The sequence below is a fragment of the Xyrauchen texanus genome, chromosome 19 (genome assembly GCF_025860055.1).
Source record: "Xyrauchen texanus isolate HMW12.3.18 chromosome 19, RBS_HiC_50CHRs, whole genome shotgun sequence".
In the NCBI taxonomy this organism is placed as follows: domain Eukaryota; kingdom Metazoa; phylum Chordata; class Actinopteri; order Cypriniformes; family Catostomidae; genus Xyrauchen; species Xyrauchen texanus.
In genome coordinates, this window is record NC_068294.1 from 45,216,980 (window position 1) to 45,240,163 (window position 23,184).

The 23,184-nt window shown below is 42.7% G+C and overlaps 2 protein-coding genes across 3 annotated transcripts in view; one reads left to right on the top strand and one right to left on the bottom strand.

Annotated features, from left to right (window-relative positions):
- Positions 1 to 11,178, top strand: part of LOC127659603 (cytokine-dependent hematopoietic cell linker) — a 31,595-nt gene extending 20,417 nt beyond the window's left edge. The window contains exons 7-17 of one of the 2 annotated variants that reach the window (XM_052149492.1): positions 745 to 779; positions 1,285 to 1,304; positions 5,510 to 5,680; positions 5,778 to 5,802; positions 5,958 to 6,009; positions 6,086 to 6,137; positions 6,508 to 6,536; positions 6,905 to 6,999; positions 7,790 to 7,867; positions 10,791 to 10,946; positions 11,020 to 11,178. In XM_052149492.1, the coding sequence (XP_052005452.1) occupies positions 745 to 779; positions 1,285 to 1,304; positions 5,510 to 5,680; positions 5,778 to 5,802; positions 5,958 to 6,009; positions 6,086 to 6,137; positions 6,508 to 6,536; positions 6,905 to 6,999; positions 7,790 to 7,867; positions 10,791 to 10,946; positions 11,020 to 11,178 (872 nt within the window). The remainder of the gene's footprint in view (positions 1 to 744; positions 780 to 1,284; positions 1,305 to 5,509; positions 5,681 to 5,777; positions 5,803 to 5,957; positions 6,010 to 6,085; positions 6,138 to 6,507; positions 6,537 to 6,904; positions 7,000 to 7,789; positions 7,868 to 10,790; positions 10,947 to 11,019) is intronic. The other variant, XM_052149493.1, reaches the window with a different exon arrangement.
- A 4,299-nt stretch (positions 11,179 to 15,477) lies between these two features.
- Positions 15,478 to 23,154, bottom strand: LOC127659584 (uncharacterized). The gene is made up of 3 exons (XM_052149471.1): positions 23,023 to 23,154; positions 15,788 to 19,767; positions 15,478 to 15,555 (listed from the first exon to the last, which is right to left on the bottom strand). The coding sequence occupies exon 2, from the start codon at positions 19,588 to 19,590 to the stop codon at positions 16,696 to 16,698; it is 2,895 nt and encodes a 964-aa protein (XP_052005431.1). The 5' UTR covers positions 19,591 to 19,767; positions 23,023 to 23,154; the 3' UTR covers positions 15,478 to 15,555; positions 15,788 to 16,695.
- Positions 23,155 to 23,184: the final 30 nt, after the last annotated feature.

Genomic DNA, 23,184 nt, shown 5'->3' on the forward strand with positions numbered 1-23,184 from the left:
GTTTGTCTTTCTGTCACTCTGTCTGTCTGTTTCTCGGTCTGTCTCTCTCTCTGCGCCTGTCTGTCTCTCTGTCTGTCGGTCTATCTATATATCTGTCTTTCTGTGTCACTCTGTCTGTCTGTTTCTCTGTCTATATCTATATCTGTCTGTCTGTCTGTCTTTCTGTCTGTCTGTATCTATATCTGTCTGTCTCTCTGTTTGTCTGTTTATCTGTCTGTCTGTCTATCTGTCTGTCTCTCTGTCTATCTGTCTTTCTGTCTGTCTGTTTCTCTGTCTGTATCTATATCGGTCACTCTGTCTGTATCTATATCTGTCTGTCTGTCTGTCTGTCTGTCTCTCTGTTTGTCTGTCTGTCACTCTGTCTGTCTGTCTATCTCTGTCGGTCTATCTGTATTTCTGTCTGTCACTCTGTCTGTATCTATATCTGTCTGTCTGTCTGTCTGTCTCTCTGTTTGTCTGTCTGTCACTCTGTCTGTCTGTCTATCTCTGTCGGTCTGTCTGTCTTTCTGTCTGTCACTCTGTCTGTCTGTCTCTCTGTTTGTATGTCTGTCTGTCTCTCTGTCTGTCTCTCTGTCGGTCTGTCTGTCTATCTGTCTTTCTGTCTGTCTGTCTGTCCATCAACACAGATCAGGTTATTTCATATGAGCTTTATTAGTATTTTGTATTAACAGACACATGTATATATATGTAATATGTAATATGCAGCTGTCATTCTCCTCAAAGTTCATATGTGTCTCTCTGCAGATGGGAAATTAGAGTTTGTGGGATCTCCTGACAGGGTAAACTCATGAACACACATTTTTATTCTATATTTAATCAAGTCAAATGCAAACTTGTGTATTATGAGATTATGACAAACATGAACTGATGATCATTCATTATCACAGATTAAACTGAAACCCCTGAAAGAGTTAATTTACTGTTAATGACTTTATATGATCAAATGAAATATTCTTGCTATATTTATTTCTATTTATTCTAAAATATTTTAATATATAATAATGCCGCTTATATTTTATACAGCAACACAAAAACAGGATATAGTGATGGACAACATCAATATAAATGCTAATATGTAAATTAATTGAAAGAATATGTGCTTTATGAATATGAGTAAATAAATGATTCAACAATCTATCACATTCTAATAATTGATCTAATGTAATTAAAATAAAACGTCTGCTTTACTACATTCATACTCCTGATTCTCACTGTCACATGTGAACATGACTGTATGTTTGTGCTTCTGATTATATTTGTGTGACTGAATGTCTTTCATTACAGCATTTCACATCTCCACAGAGGTAATGATCATCTATGAATCAATCAATATCAAAATATTGACATGTCAGTCATGATTAGGATTTCAATGTATATAGTGCAGTAGTTCTATGACATTAACAGTTATTTAAGTGATTATTTTTTTACTCATTTTGTTTTTGTGGTGAGCCGCAAGGATGGACACCTGTGGGAGAATAAGCAATCAGCAGGGAGAGATAAAGAGGAGCTGGAGTGCCAGTTTGAGAGAGACACACACACTGATGCACAGACACACACTGACACTGATGCACAGACACACACAGACACACACACTGACACTGATGCACAGACACACACTGACACACACACTGATGCACAGACACACACTGACACACACACTGACGCACAGACACACACTGACACTGATGCACTGACAGACACAGACACAGACACTCACAGTGATGCACTGACGCACACACAAAGACGCAGTGACGCACAGACACAAACACACACAGACGCAGTGACGCACAGATGCAGTGACGCACAGACACAAACACACACAGACGCAGTGACGCACAGACACAAACACACACAGACACAGTGACGCACAGATGCAGTGATGCACAGACACAAACACACACAGACGCAGTGACGCACAGATGCAGTGACGCACAGACACAAACACACACAGACGCAGTGACGCACTGATGCAGTGACGCACAGACACAAACACACACAGACGCAGTGACGCGCAGTGACACAGAGCCACAGTGAAGCACAGATGCAGTGACGCACAGACGAAGTGACGCACAGACACAAACACACACAGACACAGTGACACACTGACGCAGAGCCACAGTGACGCATAGACGCAGTGACGTACAGACACAGTGACGCACAGACGCATTGACAGACACACTGATGCACTGACAGACACAGACACTCAGAGTAATTCACTGACACACAGATGCACTGATGCACAGACACACACAGATGCATTGACGCACAGACACAAACACACACAGACACAGTGACGCACAGACGCAGTGATGCACAAACACACACAGACGCAGTGACGCACAGACACAAACTCACACAGACGTACTAACGCAGTGAGGCACAGACACAAACAGACGCAGTGATGCACAGAAACAGTGACGCACAGACCCTCAGACACAAACACACACACACAGAAGCACTGACGCAGTGACGCACAGATGCAGCGACGCACAGACGCATTGACGCACAGACAGAAACACACAGACGCAGTGACACACAGACAAAAACACACAGACGCAGTGACGCACAGACACAGTGACGCACAGACAAAAAACAGACATAGTGATGCACAGACACAAACACACACAGATGCAGTGACGCACAGACACAGTGACACAGACACAAACAGACGCAGTGATGCACAGACACACACAGACGCAGTGACGCACAGACACAAACACACACAGACTCAGTGACGCACAGATGCAGTGACGCACAGACACAAACACACACAGATGCACTGACACAGACCCACACAGAGACACTCAGACGCACTGATAGATACAGACACACAGACACTCACAGTGATGCACAGACGCATTGACAGACACACTGATGCACTGACAGACACAGACACTCACAGTAATTCACTGACACACAGATGCACTGATGCACAGACACAAACTCACACAGACGCACTGACCCAGTGACGCACAGACACAAACACACACAGATGCAGTGACGCACAGACACAAACACACACAGACGCAGTGACACACAGACAAGTGACACACAGACACAAACACACACAGATGCACTGACGCAGTGACGCAGAGACACAAACTCAAACAGACGCACAGATGCAGTGATGCACAGACACAAACACATAGATGCAGTGACGCAGTGATGCACAGAAACAGTGATGCACAGACACAGTGATGCACAGAAACAGTGACGCACAGACACAAACACGCAGTGACGCACAGACATAAACACACACAGATGCACTGACACAGACACACACAGAGACACTCAGACGCACTGATAGACACAGACACACAGACACTCACAGTGATGCACAGATGCAGTGATGCACAGATGTAGTGACGCACAGACACAAACACACAGACGCAGTGATGCACAGACATAAACACACACAGACGCAGTGACGCACAGATGTAGTGACGCACAGACACAAACACACACAGACGCAGTGACGCACAGATGTAGTGACGCACAGACACAAACACACACAGACGCAGTGACGCACAGATGTAGTGACGCACAGACACAAACACACACAGACGCAGTGACGCACAGATGTAGTGACGCACAGACACAAACACACACAGACGCAGTGACGCACAGATGTAGTGACGCACAGACACAAACACACACAGATGCACTAACGCAGTGAGGCACAGACACAAACACACATAGATGCAGTGACGCACAGATGCAGTGATGCACAGACACAAACACACACAGATGCACTGACGCAGTGATGCACAGACACAAACTCACACAGACGCAGTGAGGCACAGACACAAACACACATAGATGCAGTGATGCAGTGATGCACAGAAACAGTGATGCACAGATGCAGTGATGCACAGAAACAGTGACGCACAGACACAAACACGCAGTGACGCACAGACATAAACACACACAGAAGCACAGACACAGTGACGCTTAGACGCACAGACACAAACACACACAGAAGCACTGACGCAGTGATGCACAGATGTAGTGACACACAGACACAAACACACAGACGCAGTGACGCACAGACATAAACACACACAGACGCAGTGACACACAGATGTAGTGACGCAGACACAAACACACAGACGCAGTGACGCACAGACATAAACACACAGATGCAGTGACGCACAGATGTAGTGACGCACAGACACAAACACACAGACGCAGTGACGCACAGACATAAACACACACAGACGCAGTGACGCACAGACACAAACACACACAGACGCAGTGACGCACAGACACAAACACACACAGACACAGTGACGCACAGTCACAGTGACACAGACACAAACAGACGCAGTGACGCACAGACACAAACACACACAGACACAGTGACGCACAGTCACAGTGACACAGACACAAACAGACGCAGTGATGCACAGACACAAACACACACAGACGCAGTGACACACAGACACAAACACACACAGACACAGTGACGCACAGACACAGTGACACAGACACAAACAGACGCAGTGATGCACAGACACAAACACACACAGACGCACTCACGCAGTGATGCACAGACGTAGTGACGCACAGACGCAGTTACGCACAGACACAGTGACGCACAGACACAAACACACACAGACGCAAAGACACAGTGACGCACAGACACAAACACACACAGACGCAGTGACGCACAGACACAGTGACACAGACACAAACAGATGCAGTGATGCACAGACACAAACACACACAGACGCAGTGACGCACAGACACAGTGACAGACACAAACAGACGCAGTGATGCACAGACACAAACACACACAGACACACTGACGCAGTGATGCACAGACACAAACACACAGACGCAGTAACGCACAGACGCAGTGACGCACAGACACAAACAAACACAGACGCAGTGACACACAGACACAGTGACGCACAGACACAAACACACACAGACCCACAGACACACACACACAGACACAGTGACGCACAGACACAAACACACACATACACAGTGACGAACAGACACAAACACACACAGACGCAGTGACACACAGACACAGTGACGCACAGACACAAACACACACAGACACACACACAGTGACGCACAGACACACACAGACGCAGTGACGCACAGATGCAGTGACGCACAGACACACACAGACACACTGACATACAGCTCCAACGTCTCTCTCTCTCAAACTGGCACTCCGTTTCCTCTTTATCTCTCCCGGCTGATTGCTAATTCTCCCCCAGGTGTCCATCCTTACTGCTCATTTAAAGAACTTAAAAAGAATGTAATTGTGTTATTAATGTTAAAAACTTATATTCTGAAAATACAAAAGGTTTTGTCAAAGTTCAGAGGAAGAAAAGGCTGAAATATCTATTAATTTAACTTGTTTTTTACATGGTCAATTTAAAATTGTTATTGGTGCTACATTGTTTAATCCTCATGTCAACGTATTGGTAAACAGAAATCACATGTAAATGTCCTCGGATGTGTGTGTATGTGTATTGTTGTCTGCTTTCAGGCCAGTGAGATCTTTACCCAGAGATAAGTTGAGTTTACCACCTTTACCAGGACAAACCAGCACTGACCAGTTAAACCAGATCAACCAGTTTAATGTGTCTCCTCCATCCAGACCAGCACCAGTTTCCCCACAAACCAGAACCAACAAAAGCAACACACACACTTGGCCAGAGTGAGTGACACACACACACACACTCACATATATATATATATATACACACACACACACACAGTCATGTGATTTGTTTTGATGTTGTTTGTTTTTTCAGGTCATGTCCGATCGGAAGGGAGAATGTAAGTTAATTTGTATTTTTACTGAATTTTTTCATGTTTATTAAATTCAAGAAAGAGACCAAAAACAAAATAAAAGTATTGAAATATGAATGTTGAAATGGACGTGAAGACAGCAGCAGCATCTGTTCATCTGTAACATTTCCCCAAATCCACAGTTCATGTCCTCTCAATGTCCTCCTCAGGTTAGAAACAGACAATCCTCCACAAGTAAGTGATGCTGAAATGACATTTATAAGATGTGTCCGTCACACATGATGAATATTAATGTGTGTTTATGTGGCAGGTCAGTCGTCTCAGAGGTTTTCTCTGGATTTCGACTCTCCGGATCTGGACAGGTAAACAACAGTGACCGATTACCCCAAATAATAACAAATATAAAGTTCAAGTAAAAACTAAACCGCAACAGTTGTCATGTGATCTCCTCAATCTCAGCCGGAGTCAGAGATGATCTCTTTAATGATGATTATGTCATTTAAAGCTCATATTCAAGTGATCGCTGTTCCATAAAACATTGACATTTTTATCTGAAAATTGTTACTATAGCAACACGCTTATTAATAATTATCATGCCGAAGATACATGTTGAACTGTGTTCAATGGAGCAATCAATATCATTAGTTACTTTAAATACTGTCCTTTTATTTCCAACATAGTCACTGAGTAAAAACAACATGTGTGTGTGTGTGTGTTCGTTTGACCCTGCAGTGAGTGTGAGAGAGAACGCAGCTCGTCTGGTAAGAATTCATATGAACAGCGTCACAATCCAAATTCAAGATTCATGAGATCTGTGATGTCACGCTAGAACTGTCTGGATTTATATGTTGTATAGGGCAGTGGTGGCTCAGCGGTTAAGGCTCTGGGTTACTGATCAGAAGGTCGTGGGTTCAAGCCCCAACACCACCAAGACACCACTGTTGGGCCCTTGAGCAAGGCCCTTGAACCTATCTGCTCCAGGGGCGCCGTATCATGGCTGACCCTGCACTCTGACCCCAGCTTAGCTGGGTTATGTGAAAAATAAATAATTTCACCATGTATATGCAGAAATGTATGTATAATGTGTGACAATTGGTCAAATTAATTAATTAATTATTAATTATTACAGATACACATTTAAAGATTCAGCAGCATCATGAGTGGCCACAAGCTAAAGGAGACACAAACCAAAGCAGTTACACCAATCACAGTAAACCTGCACAGGTACAACACACACACATTGACACACACTCTCTCTCACACACACACACACACACTCACACACACTCTCATAACTCACACACACACACTCTCATAACTCACACACACTCACACACTCTCATAACTCACACACACACACACACACACTCTCATAACCCACATACACTCACTGACACACTCACACACACACACACACACACACACACACTCTCATAACCCACTCACATAACTCACACACACACACATACACTCACTGACACACTCACACTCACTCACACACACTCTCACACACACACACACACACACTCACATAACTCACACACACATACACTCACTGACACACTCACACTCACTCACACACACTCTCTCTCACACACACACACACACACACACACACACTCAATAGTCAACATGAAATCATAATTGTTTGTTTTCTTTATGAAATATATTTCTTGTGTTTTATGAATGATTTATTAGATCATCATCAGTCATAGAAACATCATTCTCCTGGAGTTACGGATGAAGGATATATTATAATACAGAATGCATTTGCATGTTTCTCAATTATTGCTTTTATTGTTTTATATACGGCAGGAGTTTGTTTCAGCTGCCTTGTTACTTATAGACAAAGAGTTGCTGTCAGTCACATGTCCTCTGTATTTGGACACACCCCCTTTCCAGTATATTCCACAGTACATGTTTGTATCCCCGAGGAGGTTAATCATCAACAGCAGATCAAGAATAAAAGCTCTCATATGAGAAATAATGAAGTTTGAATTGTTGTGTTGTTCAGGGGTTGGCAGAGCAGAACTGGTATGTTGGCACAGTTAGTCGTGTGGAAGCAGAACATGCGCTTCACCTGGTCAATCAGGTAAACAAACACACCTTTCAACATTATTTTGGAATCTGAAACTTTTCATCAGGCTTTCAATATTAAACAAATCCATTCAAAAATACTCATTATTGCATGTTTACAATGATGATCATCTAAACAAAGAGTGAAACAAACATTTTAATATTATTGTGTGAAAATAATTTCTAGCAATTTGTCAAACTTTGACTGTTCATAGTTGCAGCGTCGTTTCCAGCACACCAGTCGTTAATAAAGTTCTGTCAAAAGTGTCTTTGAACAGCATGAAATATGACACAAAACTAAGATCAAGGCTAATATCAGTTTTTATCGCCACCATTTCCAATCAAGCTGTTATTTTGCCCCAAAAAAAAGAAATTAAAAATATAATTTAATTTAAAATAAATTTGATTTAGAAAGATAAAAAAGGTTGAAAATGGGTGTCTGTGTATCTCAGCGAGTATTGACGCTGACTATCACACCTGGAGTCGTGAGATTGAATCCAGGGTGTGCTGAGTGACTCCAGCCAGGTCTCCTTAGCAACCAAATTGGCCCGGTTGCTAGGGAGGGTAGAGTCACATGGGGTAACCAAATTGGGCCTGTTGCTAGGGAGGGTAGAGTCACATGGGGTAAACAAATTGTCCCGGTTGCTAGGGAGGGTAGAGTCACATGGGGTAACCAAATTGTCCCGGTTGCTAGGGAGGGTAGAGTCACATGGGGTAACCAAATTGGCCCGGTTGCTAGGGAGGGTAGAGTCACATGGGGTAACCAAATTGTCCAGTTGCTAGGGAGGGTAGAGTCACATGGGGTGACCAAATTGGGCCGGTTGCTAGGGAGGGTAGAGTCACATGGGGTAACCAAATTGGGCCAGTTGCTAGGGAGGGTAGAGTCACATGGGGTAACCAAATTGGGCCGGTTGCTAAGGAGGGTAGAGTCACATGGGGTAACCAAATTGGGCCGGTTGCTAAGGAGGGTAGAGTCACATGGGGTAACCAAATTGGCCCGGTTGCTAGGGAGGGTAGAGTCACATGGGGTAACCTCCTCGTGGTGGTGATTAGTGGTTCTCTCAATGGGGCGTGTGGTGAGTTGTGTGTGGATCGTGGAGAGTAGCATGAGCCTCCACATGCTGTGAGTCTCCGCGGTGTCATGCACAACAAGTCACGTGATCAGATGCGCGGATTGACGGTCTCAGACGCGGAGGCAACTGAGATTCATCCTCCGCCACCCGGATTGAGGCGAGTGACCGCCCCACCACGAGAACTGACTAAGTAATGGGAATTGGGCGTTCCAAAAATTGGGGAGAAAAAGGGATAAAAAAAAAAGAAAAAAACTAAAATAATTTAATTTCCATCAGCGTCATTTCCAGCACAGAATTCTATTAAACACGACAGGATTTGAGATGTGCTGCAAATTACACAAAATTACATAAATCTCCTGTGAATAATAGTCGACAGAATGATTTACTTTCATCACATCCTCAGTGGGTCAGAAGTTTACACACACTTTGTCAGTATGTGGCAGCATTGCCTTTGAAAGAGTTTAACTTGGGTCAAATGTTTTGGGGATCCTTCCACAAGCGTCTCTCAATAAGTTGCTGGAATTTTGTCCCATTCCTCCAGACAGAACTGGAGTAACTGAGTCAGTTTGTCGGCCTCCTTGCTCGCGCACACTTTTTCAGTTCTGCCAAAAATCAGATTGAGGTCAGGACTTTGTGACCGCTCCAATATCTTGACTACCGCTCCAATATCTTGACTACCGCTCCAATATCTTGACTTTGTTGACATTAAGCCATTTAACCACAACTCTGGAGGTGTGCTTGGGGTCACTGTCCATTTGGAAGATTCATTTGTGACGAGCTTTAACTTCCTGTCTGATGTCTTAAGATGTTGCTTCAATATATCCACATAATGTTCCTTCCTCATGATGTCATCATCTATTTAGTGAAGTGCACCCGTCCCTCCTGCAGCACCCCCACAACATGATGCTGCACCCCCATGCTTCACGGTTGGGATGCTGTTCTTCATCCTTTTCCCTCCAAATATAACGATGGTCATTATGGCCAAACAGTTCAATATGTGTTTCATCAGATCAGAGGACATTTCTCCTAAAGTCAGATCTTTGTCCCCATGTGCACTTGCAAACTGTATTCTGGCTTGTTTATGGTGGTTTTGGAGCAGCGGCTTCTTCCTTGCTGAGCACCTTTCAGGTGATGTCCATATAGGACTGGTTTTGCTGTGGATCTAGATACTCGTCCACCTGTTTCCTCCAGCATCTCCACAAGGTCCTTTGCTGTTGTTCTGGGATTGATTTGCACTTTTCACACAAACTACGTTCATCTCTAGGAGACAGAATGCGTCTCATTCCTGAGCGGTGTGTTGACTGTGTGGTCACATGGTGTTTATACTTGTGTACTATTGTTTGTACAGATGAACGTGGCACCTTCAGGTGTTTGGAAACTGCTCCCAGTGAGGAATCAGACTTGTGGAGGTCCACAATGTTTTTCTGAGGTTTTGTCTGACTTCTTTTGATTTTCCCATGATGTCAAACAAAGAGGCACTGAGTTTAAAAGGCCATAAATACATCCACAGGTACACCTCCAATCAGAAGCTAATTGGCTAATTGTCTAAAGATTAGCTGCTTAAAGGCACAGTTAAATTGGTGAATGTAAAGTTCTGACCCACTGGAATTGTGATTATAGTCAATTAAAAGTGAAACAATCGGTCTGTAAACCATTGTTGGAAAATGTACCCATGTCATGCACAAAGTAGATGTCCTAAACAACTCGCCAAAACTATAGTTTGCTAATATTCAATCTGTGGATTGGTTAAAAAATTTTTTTAATGACTTCAACCTAATTTTATGAAAACTTCAAGACTTCAACTGTAGATGTTGTTTGTGTTTATATGAAACACTGAGAGAACAATCTGCTGACGTTTGTAAACAGGAAGGAGCATTTCTGGTGCGCGACTGTTCCAAGAACACTACCCATGAGCCCTTCGTCCTCGCTCTGTTCTACGACAAAAGAGTTTTCAACATTCAGATCCGTTTCAGCGACGAGACGAGTAAATACACCTTGGGAACTGGACTCCGAACCAACGACGTGAGTAACCGCACCACACACACACCTGCAGCGACGAAGAGACGAGTCTGATGTGTTGTCTTCTGTCTTTCAGAGGTTTGATTCAGTGACTGACATCATCAAGTTCCATTCCATATTTCCCATCATCCTCATCGACGGACGCAAAACATCAACAGCAGCAGCCACTGAAAGGAAACAGTGTGTTCTCATGTACCCCATCTCAAAGCAGGACATTATAGAGCTGTTGAATTAAACCACATCCACGAATATAAAGACTTCAAAGACTTTTAATGATGTTTGATTGGTACAGACTCAAATGTACAGAACACTTTACAGCTGAAAGACATCGGATGTAAAATAAATCAATTATTCGATAATGTCATTGTCCAAATAATCATATAAAAACAGGGGCCGGTTGCATAAACACAGCCATTAACTTAAGACTGCATCTAACAATTAGTTTGACTAGCTGAAGACGCCATAGAAAGGCTGTTGCATAAAACAAGCTCACAGTTGTCTTTAGTAAGACAGTCTGATTTGCATTGCATTGTGGGAAAAATAAGACACTGAACAGCTTAAAAAAAATGGCCGACAGTGGACGCTCAATACATTTTTTATTCACCGAGAATATTTGCTTATTAGAGGACTACAATGCTTCAAAATGTATTTTAATGAACACATTTAGTGATTTAACCCAAATAATTTAAAACACAACATTTTGTTACCATTTCTGAAGTCAAAGTCTTCAACCAAGTGTCAACTCGCGCCCCTTTCAGCCCCCACTGGCTCAGCTGAATGTAAACAAAGGTTAGCCTGAGGTGTGCTGTCTTACATTTTGGTCTTTAATTAGACTGATCAAAGTTTTTATGCAACTGACTGAAAAAATTAAGACCAACATTTTAGACGACTAACTAGTTAGACTAGTCTAAAACAGTTTTATGCAACCGGCCCCAGATATGCTTCTGATTTAAGACAATGTACGGTGTATTTTATGTTCATCTAAAACCCAAACACATTCTGAACAGCTCTGTTTTCCACAGGCACATGCCAGTAACAGCACATGTTATAAGAGAAATGTTTAATAGTGTGATCATTTGAGGTAGACTTAAAGGATGTTAAAAGATCAATCAGTTTAGTGACTGCATGCTTTACAGCAGATCCGCTGTTCTGCAGTGATATACTCCATACATAATAAAAAAAACAAAAACATCATCCGAAGATTGAATTTCACAAAACACAGAGTGCACAGGAGTATTGGTGGATTCATCCATTCAGGAGAAATTGAAGATCTCGAGAAACGTTCTGAAAAGATCCATATGAACACCAATTCTCCCGTTATATGGTAGAGCAGGTCAGGGGTGGCAAAGTCAGATCCCTGTACCCTCGAGGGACCCACTCTTCATTTATATTATATATATGTATATACAGTATATTAGGCATGTAACGACACACATATATCACGATATAATGCAATACGAGCACTCACAAATGCTTCTCTCAAGCTTCTTCAAGGATTCGACATAAATGCATTTTAAATCATAAATGCCACAAAAGTGTCTGACATTGGCAACAACAGCGGACCAGAGAACACTCATATGAACTCACATTGTTCTTGAGAAAATATGTTTGTTGTTTATATTTGTATAGCACTATTCACAACACATCGTTTAAAGCAGCTTTATAGAAAACCATGCCTAGTGTGTCTGAAAGCCCCAGAGAACCAGCGGGAGGAACAGAACTGGAGAGGAACCTGACCTCAGGTTTTATGATATATGTACAGAATTCAGTATTATATAGCAGCTTGAGCTAAACCGATCGGCACACCTTATGTTTTTTTTGCCATCTTCCCCGGTTTCACTCTGCATGTCAACTTTACTGCTAACCGCTATTACCGGTTTATAACGTGCACAAGTGTTGTTCTCAAAGCTGTTTACATTTTGATGTGACACTGTTCAACTTACTGCTGCTGTTTCTGCCTCACAAATCCACCAATTTTCATGGTGATGTCGGCGTGAATAAAATGACGTTTGATGTACTGTAGCACCAGGACATGACATTGTTTGGCAAATTCGACAAGCTGAACCGCTACAGATGCCGTTTGCCATCGATGTTCTCGCCTATGTACTGTAAGTGTGTCTCCGGGGAGGAGACTGTTCCTCTAAATGTTGCACTGCTTGGTTTTAATTACACTATAATGTGTTTATGTACCATACGATACATATGGTATTGAATCTCTAGCGTTATATCGTACGACACAATGCCATACAATATTTTTTACACCCCTAATATATACAGCTCTTAAAAGAAATTAAGAAACCACTCCAGGAGTCTGAGTATCTCAACGAGTATTGATGCTGACTATCACACCTGGAGTCGCGAGTTTGTATCCAGGGCGTGCTGAGTGACTCCAGTCAGGTCTCCTTAGCAACCAAATTAGCCCGGTTGCTAGGGAGGGTAGTCACATGGGGTAACCTCCTCGTGGTCGCTATAATGTGGTTCTCGCTCTCGGTGGGGCGTGTGGTGAGTGACTCCAGCCAGGTCTCCTTAGCAACCAAATTGGGCCGGTTGCTAAGGAGGGTAGAGTCACATGGGGTAACCTCCTCGTGGTTGCTATAATGTGGTTCTCGCTCTCGGTGGGGCGTGTGGTGAGTTGTGCGTGGATGATGTGGAGAATAGCGTGAATCCTCCACAAGCGCTACGTCTCCATGGTAACGCGCGGTCACAAGTCACGTGATAAGATGCGCGGATTGACGGTCTCAGACGCGGAGGCAACTGAGTCCACCACCCAGATTGAGGTGAGTCACTACGCCACCACGAGGACTTAGAGCACATTGCGAATTGGGCGTCACAAATTGGGAGAAAATAAAAAACATGTATGGCCGCCATTCCAATCCAGTATCTGTTGAATTTCCAACACATCTCGTTCTATGTAATGAGGTACTGATTAGGTGACCTGAACCAAATCTTATTACACTGCTGTCGTCACCACTATCTTCTTGCAATAAGACCAGCTGGATGGCAAAAACAGTGCTTGTTGTACCTCAAAAGTAATTGGAATCAAAAATATCTATTGACCATGCCAAAAGAGTTGAAAAGAAAAGTTTCAGTTCTGACGGTTACAGTAAACATCAGGTTGCTTCCATCCTCAACATGTCAAAGATGGCACATGTTGGGTACAACAAAGCTTTAGACTGGCAGAGGGTGAAATCGACTCTCCACTGACCAACTCATTCTAATGTCACTACCATAGGATGACATCAAGTGACCTCCAACAAGAATGGCTAACGGCAGCTGGGGTGAAGTGCACGGCGAGGACGATTCGAAACAGGCTACTAGGGGCAGTACTGAAATCGTGCAAAGCTTGAAAAAAGCTCTTCATCAATGAGAAGCAAAGAAGAGTCCGGCTGAGGTGTGCAAAAGACCATAAGTGCTGGACCGTAGAGGACTGGAGTAAGCTCATCTTCTCTGATGAGTCCAATTTTCAGCTTTGCCCAACACCTGGTCATCTAACGGTTAGACGGAGACCTGGAGAGGCCCTCAAGCTGCAGTGTCTTGCACCCACTGTGAGATTTAGTGGAGGATCGTGATGATCTGTGGTGCTACAGCAAGGCTAGAATGGGGCAGATTCGTCTCTGTGAAGGACGCATGAATCAAGTCACGTAGAAGGTTATCCTGGAAGAAAACTTGCTTCCTTCTGCTCTGGCAATGTCCCCAACTCTGAGGATTGGTTTCACCAGCAGGGCAATGCTCCATGCCACACGGCGGGTCAATCAAGGTGTGGATGCAGGACCACCGGATCAAGACCCTGTCATGGCCATCCCAATCTCCAGACCTGAACCCCATTGAACACCTCTGGAATGTGATCAAGAGGAAGATGGATGCCCACAAGGATGCCCACAAGCCATCAAAACAAATGCTCTAAATGACAATATTTTTATTTGGAATTTGGCAGAAATGTTGTCAGTACTTTATAGAATAAAGCAACATTTTAAATTTTACTCAAAACACACACAAACTGATACTTTTGCAGTGGTCTCTTAATTTTGTCAAGAGCTGTATTTATAATTATAACTTAACATTTTTATATTAAGAATGTTGGAATGAAATGAAAACTCCCTCATCATTTACTCACCCTCATGCCATCCCAGATGTGTATGACTTTCTTTCTTCTGCAGAACACAAATGATGATTTAGAAAACATTATCTCAGCTCTGAGGATATCAATATATAAGTCCTCTGCTTTTTTTTATACTGTAAAGTTCTGATGTGAACTTAACAGGCGCCACATGCGACTTACGGATGTGAAAGTGGAGATTTATAGTAAGAAAGCACTTAAATATTGATCTGTTCCTCACCCACACCTATCATATCACTTCTGAAGACATGGATTAAACCACTGGAGTCGTATGGATTACTTTTATGCTGCATTTCTGTGCTTTTTTCGGAGCTTCAAAGTTATGGTCACCATTCAATTGCATTGTTTGGACCAACAGAGCTGAAATATTCTTCTAAAAATCTTTGTGTTCCCCACTGCTGATCCAACATCTTTCCTGCCCCCACTCCAGACCCCGCCTTTAACCCATCGCCAGTCCTGACCCCACTTTTAACCCGCCACCAGTCCTGACCCCGCCTTTAACCCGCCACCAGTCCTGACCCCGCCTTTAACCCGCCAACAGTCCTGACCCCACCTCTAACCCATCGCCAGTCCTGACCCCACCGTTAACCCGCCACCAGTCCTGACCCCGCCTCTAACCCATCGCCAGTCCTGACCCCACCTTTAACCCACCGCCGGTCCTGACCCCGCCTTTAACCCGCCACCAGTCCTGACCCCGCCTCTAACCCATCGCCAGTCCTGACCCCACCGTTAACCCGCCACCAGTCCTGACCCCGCCTCTAACCCATCGCCAGTCCTGACCCCGCCTTTAACCCGCTCCTACTCCAGACCCCGCCTTTAACCCGCTCCCACTCCTGACCCCTCCTCTAACCAGCACCCACTCCAGATCATGCCTCAAGGCAGTGCGTGGTACTTTTTCCTGTTCTTTCCAGGAAAATATTTCCAAATGTGTTTTTCATTGCAGTGGTCAAATGAGAAAGACGGCTCAAGAGTTATTTTACAAAAATATTTAATGTTAAAACGGTCAATAAAGTTATCTGTATACCCAACTAGTTGACAAACATCATAGCTAAAATGTACTTTGTCTAATTGTATACTATGTGATGAAATCTTGATTCAACGCTGATCTAACAACGTTCACCTAAAAAGGGATCTAAAATGAGTCTAATTTTGCATTAAACTTTTAAATGATCTGATTCAGTCTGAGCTCTCATCTCGAGCTTGAACTCATATCTCAATTTCTGAATTCACACTGTCCCAAGAAACTTCAACAGACACGACTGTTTGATCAGTGAGTTAATCCTGTTGGAGTTTGTTGTAGTAGTGTGGCAATGACAGATAAGCTTCTCAAAATCCAACAGCCTACTTTAGATTGTTGGTGTTCGTTGGGGCAGTGTTAACTGGTCTTAAGAAAGGTGGGTTACATTCAGACAACCAGACGTAAAGGGATGGCAATAACAGTTTTTAGAGTTTTCCAGTGATAACGACATTCTTTCTTGGAAAGAATTTAAAACAAAAACACAAAAATTGAATACTTTACTGGCATTTAAATACCTTCAAATGTACAAAAGTAGGTTTTAAAATGACACTGTTTTAAAAGCTGCTACAAGTATGAAACATCAATCAATGCTAGAAAGGAAAGTGGCGAAGTGATGTTCACATGAGCAGTTTTTCTGTGACCCCTCTCAGAACGAACTCAATGACTTCATACTTCTGTCCCTTAACTTTCTTTAGTTTCATCTTGAAAGATGGCTGTTTGCTTGCTGGTTCTCCTGTTTGTTCCTGCATTTGAGGAGCTGAGCTTATCCACTTAAAGTTCTTCAGTGTTTGGACACCAACACTGGCCATCTGAACGGAAGGATTTGGATGATTCAGAACCACAACAGGTTGGTTTGGGCCAGGAAGCTTGACGTGCTGATCTTCTTTCAGAGGAGTTAACCTCAGTTCCTGACCTTTAGTCAAACAATTATGGCAACCCATCACAACCGACGATGACATGCATTTAATTGTTTTCCATTTTCCCTTTTTATGTTTCTTACGTGGAGGTCCATCGTGGTCTTGGTTCTTCTTTTCACTTCCAGGAAGATCCCGCTTTATTATCAGCTTGATGGCTCCTTCAGGACCGCTGGACATGTTCTTCTCGCTTAAGATGCAGCAGAGAACAGGTCGTGCCGTCAAACTCTGATCCTGTGTCTGCACCTCTGGTTTCTTGGAGGTTTCTAACTGTGAACTGGGAATTCTCACCAAAGCTACTTTTGGATACATGCGGGAAGAGTGGGAACTACATTGTTGGCCATCAAAGTCACTCCTAAATTCAAAACGTACCTTGTCTTGATCTGAAATGTTGTCATTGCTCTGCTTTGGCATAACTGATGTTCGAGCAACTGTCAAAGGACTCCTTTGCAAATCATTTGCCGTTTCTTTCAAATCACTGGTGTTTAGATTGGAACATTTCTCAAACTTGGCCCCTGCTTTTCCAAGTACTAGTTTCTCTTCACTACGAGTCTGAAATATCATAGCTTCTTCAATACACATTTGTTCTGCCTTTGTTTCTTTGAGCCCCAACACATCAACTTTGTATTTCTCCTCTATTTTGTCCTCCTTTTTAATCATAAAACTACAGACAACTGATTGTTCTGAGGTCTTTACATAATCCTTGGAATCTTTTGCTCCTATCAGTACACATTCAGGATCTGAAAGCACTTTGAACTCTCCCTGTAGCTTGATTACAGGTCTGTTTGTTTGCAAGGTCCTGCTGAGATGTTCTGGCATGGATTGAGATATACTGTGAGTTGATGCAGGTGTAGGACAGAGAGAATAAACTGATGAGATCACAGGAAGGCCTTCAGAACTCAATTCTGTACCCTCAAGCATGACAATGTCATGAAGTGCAGGTTGAAGTGAGGGTTTTAACACAGTGCCGTTGGGTTTCAGGTTCTGCTTGTTCAGGCTTTGGGCTGCTGTTCCTGAAGAACACTGAGGTTTGTATAGAGGATGAACTGTTTTTGTGGTGCTCTGAATAGCAGTGCTTGCTAAAGGTGGCTGCTGTTTTGCCTTGTGAGATGTTAAAGACTTTGAAGGACTGACTGTACACCCTGCGGAAGCAGCAACTTGACATTTGAATGAAAGCTTGCCTGCATTAATGACTGGCGAAGGCCCATTCACACTGCTCCTTGGGTCTTGTGGAAGTCCGTTGGGTGGGATCATCCGTAGCTCCAGCTCTCGAGTCCCGTTGACATTTTTCACTTCAACTAATTCAACCAAACAGCCCGCAGGAATATTGATCTCCTCTGGGCAGGATACAGTCAAGGGCTTGTTGTGTTGAATCGGCTGGTTTAAAGGTGCTAACAATTCCACTTGTACGTTGGATAGATGACTTGACTTCTCAGCTGATGATCCTAATTTTGGCTGATTGCTGTTTTCCGCAGTTTGTGCCTTCTGTATGGAGGGCAATGGACCTCTTTCAGAAGATTTGATTGGACCGTTAGGAAGTCCTGCAGCCAAACTCACTTTCTGTACCGTCAGAACGTTTGTCCCCATTGTGGCCCTCTGATCAGTTTGAACATTGTGGACTGGAACGTTCCTCTGGGATAATGCTCCCATTGGCGTATTGAGAAGCGGTCTGAGAGGGGTGTTCACTTCAGCAGGCAATCTCACCTTGACTCTGGGAACAAACTTTGATTGGATTACCTTTTCTGGAACAACAACCCTTTGGCTTTGCAGAACTACTTCTGTACCGCCAATGTGAATTCTTGGGAATGCAGCTTTCTGAATGGGCTTTTCTGCAACTGTTTTTGTACTTTGGCCATTTCCACTGAGCACCGCATTTGATAGATTGCCATTTTCCTCTCGTGATCTTAGAACCACTTGCAAAGAGTTGTTGACCAAGTGACTTATACTAGGAACAGAACCTGTGAACTGTGACTTAGCAACAGGTATGAAAGGTGTTGTGTTGGTGACGCACTGCATTGACGTACTACAGGTCATACGGGCCCGTTTACTGCTGGTTTGGCTCACAGTTTTGCCAATGACAGATGCTGTTTTGCCTCTAGGTTGACTTCCACTAGGGTACTCGATATGTGCATTTGCTTTCGATTGACAAGCTGTGTTGGGAATCACACATTGCATGTTTCTCTCAGGCCAAACGGATCTCCTTTGAGTGTCAGGGACAGAGGGACTTTCACAGGTCGGGTCGGATAAGGAAAAATCTGTTAAGAAGCCTCCTTCGGCACGACTCTTGTGTACATGGTGAATGTGCTTCAGCATGTAGTCTCTCCGAACTGCTCCATAGGAGCAGAAGCTACACCTGTAAGGGTACGAGCCAGTATGTGTGACCACATGTTTCTGAGACTCTGTTTTAGAATAGGAGACGTGGCTGCAGAGTGCACATGAGAAAGTCACTTCTTCATGAAGAGCCACGTGCCTCCCAAACACGTCAATGTCCTTTGTTGAAAATCTGCATTTTGTGCAACACAGGCGATCATTGTCTTTCCTGGGTAAACCTTTGTCCTTGTTGTTCATAAATGACATGAAACTTTGTTGTGAACGCATGGTCAAGACATTTGAGGAAACAATCCCAATAGTCACTGTGTTTTTTTTTTTATTAAATACTTTCCTACCAACATAAACAGGCAATCAACACTGGCTGTGTCTCCCCAAGTGATGATCTCTTGCTTTTGGCTGAAAGGGGTGAAGGTAAGCCCATTTGTTTTTGACCTCCCCACCAACCTGCACAATGGAGAAAAAAAGAAGAGTTTCAGGAAATGGGAAAGAAATAAAAATCCATGTGTAAATACAAAACAAATGTATCAATAAAGTGAATTAAACAACAAGTGACTTTGTAGCAACAAATGAAACTTTGGATTCAAAATCATGTAACTTCAAAGTCACATCAAAGAGAGATGGATTTTAAGAGGTGGACTTTCTTTATTTGGGCCAGTAAGCAAACACCTTAGCAACAGTATAACAATGCCTTGGCAACCACCCAGAACTGCATAATGTTGTGGCAGCAAGTTCTGCTTGGGCAACATCAAAATTTGACATGGTGTACAAAGTAATGTGCCCAATTCTGCGGTCTGCTGTTAAACTGTCTAGCGCCATCAACTGGTTAAAGTTGTAACTATTTTTACCAAATTTTACAACAGGCTAATTAATTTTGTGTGTTTAGACATTGCTTCTTGTGACAAATGTTGCATACAAATCTGGTGTAATAATGACCTTTCAATAAAAAAAATATTATTTGACGAGATATTAACCTGATATATTCACAATCATTACGATGAGTTTAGTAGCACCAGTCAGCCTCCTCACAGCAGGTACACTGCACTTTACTATTAATGTCCTTGATTAAAATTTTCAACTTATTTTGAGCTTCTGTTTAAATCACACTTAAGCTAGTGACACAGCAACAGAATACCTTTCATTTGTTTAAAAAGAGCACTGCTGACTTTTGGCGGCACGAGCGACGGAGACGTGGCCATGGCGAGTGATGTGACAAAGTTGAGAAAAGTTGAACTTTTTACGTCATTCCTCTCCTGACTGTGAGATGGCCTACAGGTGTCAAGTGCAAGCAAGACAAAGAAGTTATAATGTTCAGTATCATGTGTCTGAAACCACATGGATGGATATAATAAAACAGTGAAGCGTTGAAAACCGTGTTCGAAGCTGTCGGCATTCTGGGAGAGTTTGATTCATAGATTGATAGATTGTTCATTTGTCAATGATATGATGCATTGAGCACTGCTGCAAGTTATTTAAAAACACTCCCCAGCAGAACGTTATTTTTCAGATGCAAGAGAAATACTTCCTTGTCAAATTAGAATGATATCTTACTTTACCGGCAGCACATTTCTGAAGCTATGACCAGTTGTGCAGTCTACCAATAACGTTAAAGTGACAGAAGTAGGAATGCCCACAAGTGTACAGAGACTAGTGACATCAAGTGACAAAGTCGCTGGCGTTGTGAACGGGACTTAACCATAAAACTATTAATACTGGGGAGGTCTGGGTATCTCAGCGAGTATTGACGATGACTATCACACCTGGAGTCGTGAGTTTGAATCCAGGGTGTGCTGAGTGACTCCAGTCAGGTTTCCATAGCAACCAAATTGTCCCGGTTGCTAGGGAGGGTAGAGTCACATGGGGTAACCTCCTCGTGGTCACTATAATGTGGTTCTCGCTCTCGGTGGGGCGTGTGGTGAGTTGTGTGTGGATGCCGCGGAGAATAGCGTGAAGCCTCCACACGCGCTACGTCTCCACGGTAACGCGCTCAACAAGTCACGTGATAAGATGCGCGGATTGACGGTTTCAGACGTGGAGGCAACTGAGATTCGTCCTCCGCCACCCGGATTGAGGCGAGTCACTACGCCACCAGGACGACACGCATTGGGAATTGGACGTTACAAATTGGGGAGAAAAGGGGGATAAAAATATATTTTTTACTACTGTAGTATTAGTAATAATATAGTAAAAATACTAATATAATAGGTGCATTTATAAATAAACAAAGTTGATTTAACATTACAAGTAGAGTCATACTCAATCGCTTGTGTTTTTTGTTCGTGATCCTCAACGATATGTGGGTAACACTAAACACTTTTGTGTGGTTTAAATACTCCATTCAAACTATTTTCTAATTCTGGTGCAATTATTAGTAGAACTCGACCGATGGTGGATTTTGTCGATACTGATAACTAATGTGGTGGAAACGGACGATAACGATTAACCAGACGATCCTTTTTAAATTTGATTTAAAGAATGTTAAATTACCATATTATAATGGGCACAGACATAGACGCTAAAGAGTCCAAAATTAATAAAATCCCAAATTAAGCTACTGTTCAACTAAATCCAAATAAAGAAAATGTATGTCATATATCAAAAAAATGGAGACAATGCTCTATATATTTACGTATAAAATTAAGCTTTTTATAGCATATATATATATATATATATATATCGGTTATCTGCAAATATAGATGCCGATAGTTTTTATAATATGTGTATATATATATATATATATATATATATATATCTCAATATACATACATTCACCAGATGAAGAGTTTTCTATATAGTCACCAGATGAAGTTTATTATTATTATTATTCTTCACAAGCTATGAAGTTGGAGACACAATGTAAGGCATATTTCCACATAGACACATTTTCCGTTGCGTCAATTTAGATGACTGGATTATCTAATCAAAATAACGCCAGCCATAGAGGAACACGGAGAAATAATAATAAATAAAATATATCGTCAACTATCGGCATCGATTTTAGCCGATAACCGATCGTTCCAAAAAGCCACTATCGGCACCGATTAATCGTTTATCGCTAATTTTAATAGTTTAATATTGAAAGTATGGATCTGAAGACTAAAACAGTCCAACCGAAACATAAAAGCCATTTCAAAAGTACCAAAAATAAATGATGAATGGATAATAATAAATAAAATATCATCAACTATCGGCATACCGATATATTGGTCTATCTCTAATTATTAGTATGTTTGGAGCTTTTGATCATAATATATGAGACAACATTTGCACTTTTGAAAATTAATTTGCCACTCTGCAGGACCGTTTAAAATGAATTACTGAAAACAAAAGGGGATTAATAATTGAGAATAACAGTTGTCCAGTTACAGCACGTAAAATATTCACTTTCACTCATACATTCAATTTGAACCTAAAATCTTGGACATGATTTGCATCTAGTAGCCATGAAAAACAGAAAGATGAACTGGTTTAATGTGCATCAGTGATCTAATGACGTTTCCTGTCCTGACTTGATAGACATATGAAGATGAGCACACATCAAATCCACATTCCACTCCGAATGCGTCGAGGACACGATCTGAATCCGATGTGCGTTCACGCTTCAGTGTCTATTATTGCGTGTGCTCGCCATTCTCCTGAAGCCCGCACGCACACGCCATGACGCGCAAACCAGACAAAAACAACGACGCGTTCAACACAAACCTTGCATGGAAATGTTCCTCCTCTCAAAACCGCGACTGGTGCGTGTATTTCATCCAATGAGTAAAATATTCACGCCGTCTTCGAGCACATTGTTTTCCTCCGCCGTGACCGCGCATTCTTGCAGACGATGGGGGTTGCGGGTGTGTACTGTGCGCGTGACGC